This window comes from Lissotriton vulgaris, chromosome 7, assembly GCF_964263255.1.
Source record: "Lissotriton vulgaris chromosome 7, aLisVul1.2, whole genome shotgun sequence".
Taxonomy (NCBI): Eukaryota; Metazoa; Chordata; class Amphibia; order Caudata; family Salamandridae; genus Lissotriton; species Lissotriton vulgaris.
In genome coordinates this window covers 1,040,060,019-1,040,066,675 of record NC_141695.1, presented here as the reverse complement: position 1 = coordinate 1,040,066,675, position 6,657 = coordinate 1,040,060,019, and the positions used below count along the sequence as shown (strand labels likewise).

The following is a 6,657-nucleotide window of genomic DNA, read 5'->3' as shown; positions in this document are numbered from 1 at the left end:
AGGCACGGCTCTCATATTACGACCGCGTCGGTAAAGGGCGTCATCATCAGTAGGGGCCGCCTCTGCGGCCTTCGATGGGTGGGGCCGACTGTGGCAGTACCCATTCATGAGCGCCCTTCTAACTGATGGACAGCCCATGGTAGCCACTGGCTAGCCACCTTCTTTTATAAAACAGTCACATCCAATGATAGGCTGTCTTGTTACCGAGTGTCTGCGGCCGAGGTTCTCTTATAAAGGCGCACACGAGTTGGCATTGTCGGGGAGAGTCCATCTTGAAGGAAATTCATCGTTCGTGGCGTCTCGTGTAAGCAAAACCGGCGTATTTCCAGCTTGCTGTTTTAATATTCTTGATGTGTTTATATCTTTACGCTGCTCCAGGAGCTGCGCTTGTTGGTGTTTATGGTGGAACTCGGTCTTCCGGTTTGCGTTAGTACGCAAGCGATGCTGCTTTTAAATTATAGAATGTTTAATACTAACATCTGCGTCATGAACATCCACGGCGCATTGATTTAAGATTCTTTGTGTAGTGGGGGGGGTGGCGGTGGGTAGATTTTGTTGGTCATGCCCAATCTGCGCTCAGCACTGGGGTTAATCTGTTCTGTTTAAGGCGCGTGTTTTGGGTGCTGAGCTGTTTTGTTCCTCAAAGCTCAGCTCCGAGGCTATTGCGTATCCTTGCCAGGTGTGGTGGTCTCGGGCGCTGAGCCCGAGCTCTCCGCGTGTTTATTTTGGGGCCTTTTAGTGGCCTACGCTATACCCGCTCCGCCTGTTTGGCGCACCCCCCCCCCCCCTCCCCTCAGACGTTAATCGACTGAGGGGAGAGCCCACACGTAATGGCCACACAGTCGGGGTTCTAAGTCCCCCTCCCTTCGTTCTACCCGCCCACCTTCATTTTTGGGCCTTGTCGGGCATGCTTCTCAAGTTATTCCCGTTTGCTAGGCCTCACTCTAGGCCCTGCGATGCTCCTACAGACTTCCCGAATTGCTTTCTCATGCCACGAATTGCTGTTTTGCAGGCGTACGGGTTACCAACAGCCGCAGTTTATATAACATTTTATATTTTGCCATTTTCTAGGTGTTCTTCGCCCGCTTCCCAAACATGTCTGATTCGGAGCAAAAACCAACTGAGACCACCGAGAACGGTCACGAAGCGGCAGAAGCCGAGGCTGCAGAGCAGCCGATTGACGGCGTGGAGGTCGATCAAATGCCCGAAGAAACCGATACGGCTAGCGCCACCAAGAGCGATGAGGACGCAGGGTGCGTAGCTGATATTTCTTCTCCTTTAATGAACGGAATGTAAGTGGACTTTTTTTTATTACCTTTCATTGGGTGCTTGCGAGGGCGGCGGGTGATAATGCCAGGCAGCGCCTCCTTTGTTCAGTCTTTTGTTGGCGCCATGTGGTGATTGGGGGAAGGGCAGAAAACGGATCGGGCATTGTAGCTTTGTCGTCTAAATTTAGTTTTGGGGGGAGGTTGATGGGTGTAATCTGACCGTTTTCTGTATGTTGTGTAAATTGCCCGATCGGTTATGTGCTCTTCACCAATTAATACCGATATGAGTATACTGGCCTGGTCGATGCAAAGCGTAATTCTGGCTATTGAAGTAGCTCATACCATAATGTTTGAACTGTTTTATATATCGCTTACTAGCTGACGAGGCTTCGAAATGTAAATTAATCAATCCGAACTGCTTATACTAGATTTTCGGTTTTAAGTTGCATTGTTCCTGGTTGCACTATTCTGTGCCCAGTTTGCAGTTAATCGTTTATGATGGCCTTTACATGCACCTTAGTTACGCGTTAAGCTTAATGCACGCTTGTTTAATTTGTGCTTTTATCCATTGCAAGCGGGCATGAGATTTGATTTGTAAATTGCTTTGTCCGGCGTACTGTGGAAGAGAACTGTAGCCTCCGTCAATCAATTTGTATGTTTACTGTTAATCGTTTTCTGAACAGATGTCCTCTGGAAATCGAGAGCTGACCAGGTACAGTAGGTTCCCCATCATTCTAACAACTTGATAAGCGAGGGTCAACGTGCTTTTTGTTTTGCAATTTCAGGAAAATGTTTGTCGGTGGACTGAGTTGGGACACAAGTAAGAAAGACCTGAAAGACTATTTTACAAAATTCGGTGAAGTAGTGGATTGCACCATCAAAATGGACCCTAACACAGGAAGATCAAGGGGATTTGGCTTTATTCTATTTAAAGAAGCTACAAGTGTAGACAAGGTCAGTTGCGCTTATTTATAGATAGTGGTGTGTGGTTTTTATCGCAGTTGTATCATTTTTAACACGCTTGTAATTTGTTAGGTATTGGAACAGAAGGAACACAGGTTAGATGGGCGAGTGATCGATCCCAAAAAGGCGATGGCAATGAAAAAAGATCCAGTTAAGAAAATTTTTGTTGGTGGACTCAACCCGGAAGCAACAGAAGAAAAGATCAGGGAATATTTTGGTGACTTTGGAGAGGTGTGTATGCGGCAGTACTTGAGAAAATTGCGACAAACGGCATTTTTATAAGCCCACTAACCACTATTTTGCACGAATTTCTTGCACCCGAGACCACCGCCACACATACACCTTTGTCCTGCAGCCTATCCGTTTGCTAGTCCTCGACTCCCTATCACCACCGAACTAGTGTGCTACAGGTACTCTGTAGCATCCCCCCTACAGTCACGCTATGGAAGCTTGGCGGGAGCAAGAAAGCTGTCATTAAGAATGGTTTAATCTTAAATGATGCGACTACCTGTCGTTTTGTTCCCTTACAGATTGAAGCAATTGAGCTCCCAATGGATCCGAAAACCAACAAAAGGAGGGGATTTGTTTTCATCACGTTCAAAGATGAAGAGCCAGTGAAGAAGATAATGGAAAAAAAATTCCACAATGTTAGCGGTAGCAAGGTACTAAGCTACTTTTCAACTTTATGGTCGCTTACCGATTGGTCCATGTGGTTATTACATGCAAATAACCACCTTTGTTGTGTGAAGAGGTCAATGCTTTAGAGACCTGATTTAAGCGCACCCGATTCTCGCAGCTTATACTGTCGCTTCAATTTTTATGCCTCTTAAAAACGCCGCCTTTGTGAAATATGGAGTAAACCCCGCTTCTGTATTGGTGATCATTTTAGTTCTGTGGTATTGAAAAAGCAACCAGATTAGCATGTGTAGACTCACCCCCTCCCTATCTCAATCATTGGCCTCTTCCACATTAAGGCAAGCACACAAGTCATTTTATGAACTGGTTCAGATGAGGATATCGAAAGCGTTTGCCTTAGACCCGGATGTTCGTTTTGACTTTACTACTAGTTGCCCACGGTTTTTAATAGTATAAACCTGTTAATACAATCGTATCGCGGGTGTCTGGCCTGAACAGATGGAGTGAAATACGACTGGGAAACAATAACTTTTGCATTATTTGTTTTTCAGTGCGAAATTAAGGTAGCGCAGCCGAAAGAAGTTTACCAGCAGCAGCAGTTCGGTGGTGGCAGAGGCGGTGGTGGAAGCGGTGGCGGGTTTGGAGGAAGAGGACGAGGTGGAAGAGGAGGTGGAGGTGAGTGGAGTGTATAACAAGTGAAGTGAAAGCTTTTTTTTTTATCTGTTCCAAGAATTAAACTAGTAACCCCTCTAATTCTAGGGCTAGAGGGCCATGTACCGATTGGTGGTTGGCAATTACGTTGACCTAGCCCAACAGTACAAATGGCACAAAGTGTGAAACGGGTTTATCCTAGAAAGATGTATAGAGTTCGTGTTATTTTAATAGCCTGGTCTGTTTTGTACTAAAATAGCCGTTTGTGGATTTCTTTTTATAGCACAGAGCCAAAATTGGAATCAAGGTTACAACAACTATTGGAACCAGGGCTATGGGAGTCAAGGATATGGTGGCTATGGGCAGCAAGGTTATGGTGGATATGGAGGATATGACTATACTGGATATGGGTATTATGGATATGGACCAGGATATGATTACAGTAAGTAAAGTTGGTTTAGCCGAAATTAGATTTGTCTATCCCATGATTGTATTGGATGAAATTAGTCTTGCCTAGCCAACTCCACCTGGCAATGTAATGCAATGTATTCTCTTCCCTGTAGGTCAGGGCAGTGCAAGCTATGGAAAGGCTCCAAGGCGTGGCAGTCAGAGTAACTACAAGCCATATTGAACAAACTTTTTCAGGTATGCAGTGGCATGCACAGTATTTCAGAGACTGCACAGGTTTTGTAAACGACTATTCTGGATAACAAGATTATGTACCAAAATAAAGTTTCTACAAATTTTATGGCCTGTTGAAAAGAAAAAAAGCAAGTATCATTGTAAAAACGCCCCTGGAAACATTTTTAAGTGTTAAAAAAAAGCTCTACTTGTCTTAGGTGTGTGTGTAATGCCAGTCTTGCAAGGAAGATATTAATTAATGATTTTATTAATAGGTTAAACTGAAACTGATTTGAGGGTCTGCTTAAAGCTGCAGCTCTTCATCTAGGGACTGCCTCTTGGAGTGAAGTATGGACTCTGCATTACTCCAGTTGTACAGAATGACATGCATCTTAGGGAACCAGTGTCACTTTTCCACCTTTTTATTTTGTATTGTTTTGTGTCATACATTTCCTGTAACGGAAGTGTTAATTTTACTGTACTTTTTGGTACCTTTTGGAATCTAATGTATTGTAAGGTATTTTACATGTGTTCTGATTCACCATAACATGGATATGGAAGCTATCCTAGCTTTTGAAATAAAAGAATTTGAGTACTTTTGTTGTCTTTTGTGGTGGTCAATTTAAATAGTAGAATATTATGCACTTACAATAGATTGTGTTATATATAGTTGAATTGTATTAAATATAGTTGAATTGTATTAATGTTATGGTGCCTAACAGCTACATGTATGATTATTTAACTGCCGGAGGGCTCTGACTTTCCATAGTTACCTTATGTCAAATGTCGTTCATGCTCCCGGCAGTTGTCCTAATAAACAGAAATATGCCATTCTTGTCCAGGAAGGACTCAGTTTTCAATAAGTCTGTGATTGCCAAGACTAAATCGGCCTCTTTACCATTCGACATCCTAGTAAACTGCAAAAACACCATATTGGCTATGCTGAGCACCGGTTGTATAGTGTGATGCCTAATCATTCAATCGCGTTCTCCCCCTTCATGAGCTTGACACACCATGCTCCATAATGGATCTAGGCCAGTTGGCCAACAGGCTGTACCTCGATGATACTACTGCATAGGCAAACGAGGGTGGCGGGTACTACATTATCCGACATGACCGGAAGGAGATGGTGTAGGAATATTTTTCAGGGACTCTACCTCTACAGCTGCCAGATTGTACTTTCTCGATCCTACTGTCTTTTTTTTTTTTTTTTTTCCGGCGTATCCTCTTGGTTGCTTTATTCAGATTGCCCCTGAAATTACTAGCCTAGCAGTAAATTAGACTGTTTTCTCGGTGTTCTTAATATGCACATTTCCGATTCCCCACCTTAACGCTCAAGCCCTAGGGCTACTGCACGCGACCGTGTTCTTCAGATCAACCAGAGGAAACCTGGCCCCGCCCATTGTAATGTAAAAAGGATTTGTAGAGCGCTGCGTTCACCGGACGGTTTCTTGGCGCTATTAAACGGTAATATGCTTGACCCTAGTTTCACAAACTCAATGGTATAAATATACTTATTGGCCCCAATTTTCCTTGTAATGCCTAACATTCTTGCTTCTACACTGGAAGTATCGAAGCTGGTCTAAGCTGAATGGGGTGCCGACTTCAGTCAAACCCAGAGCTTGTGCGTGCCACCCCCTCCCTAATTGCTCGCTCTAATATGGATCCAGTGTTCTCTTGACCAGATTATTCAATTTCTGTTCGAACCAGGAAAGGTAAAAACAATCTGCCTCTGGCTACACCTCCACCAGCCTCAATGTAAAATTTCAGAAAGACAATAGAGAAATGTGCTAGCTTTGATACAAATATTGACAGTGAAGGCTGTAGGATTCGTAATTTCATGTTTCATAGCTTACTATGAAACTTAAAATCTTGAAGGCTGCCAACTCCCCTTTGTAGTTTTTAGAATCACAAACTCAATAGGAGTTTGTGGCTTTACGCTTGAGTCCCTCTGTGAGCAGCAATGACCTGTCTCCTTTCTACCAGAAAGGAAAATGTAGGACATTATGCAACATTTCAGAACGCTGGAGGAGACATGAGCAGGAGTCTGTACACCTAGACTTCTGGAATTTCCTTATGTCGCGTAGACCGCTTTGGCTGACTTTTCATAAGTTCAAATCTGGCTTTTCACTTGACCCTGCTTCTCCTTCGTTCTTCTAAAAGCAGCCAATACTATTCCCAGTTTTCTTTAAAGGGAAACATATCGAAAAAGAGAAATACATGTTCCTGGAGAGTGGAAGCATGCTATGGTGCAAGCCAAACTCTGCAAAACCTATACAAAGGCAATTACCCTGGCTGCTCGCAAACATTTTGGCCCATCTCTTCCAGGACCGAGTATGATGGAAAAACATAGTGCACCTTTCAGACTTCTTGGGGGACAACTACACCTTACCCAGCCAAGGTTTTAGCTCCAGCATAGCACGGATACCCCCTCATGCAAAAATAGAACATTAGTTATCATCCTCCTAGACTAGACCCCCGACACTGACCACAGGCCCCTTATTAGGATTTATTTTAT

General features: G+C 43.8%; 1 protein-coding gene across 6 annotated transcripts in view; it reads left to right on the top strand.

Annotated features, from left to right (window-relative positions):
- Positions 1-258: 258 nt before the first annotated feature.
- Positions 259-6,657, top strand: part of LOC147702890 (heterogeneous nuclear ribonucleoprotein A/B-like) — a 30,415-nt gene continuing 24,016 nt past the window's right edge. The window contains exons 1-9 of one of the 6 annotated variants that reach the window (XM_086931480.1): positions 259-304; positions 1,072-1,253; positions 2,054-2,222; positions 2,304-2,462; positions 2,762-2,893; positions 3,419-3,542; positions 3,802-3,960; positions 4,082-4,163; positions 4,415-4,735. In XM_086931480.1, coding sequence (XP_086787606.1) covers positions 1,096-1,253; positions 2,054-2,222; positions 2,304-2,462; positions 2,762-2,893; positions 3,419-3,542; positions 3,802-3,960; positions 4,082-4,149 — 969 coding nt within the window. In that variant the 5' untranslated portion in view covers positions 259-304; positions 1,072-1,095 and the 3' untranslated portion in view covers positions 4,150-4,163; positions 4,415-4,735. Of the gene's footprint in view, positions 305-1,071; positions 1,293-2,053; positions 2,223-2,303; positions 2,463-2,761; positions 2,894-3,418; positions 3,543-3,801; positions 3,961-4,081; positions 4,736-6,657 lie in introns of those variants that run through there. The other 5 variants (XM_086931477.1, XM_086931481.1, XM_086931478.1 and 2 more) reach the window with 5 other exon arrangements.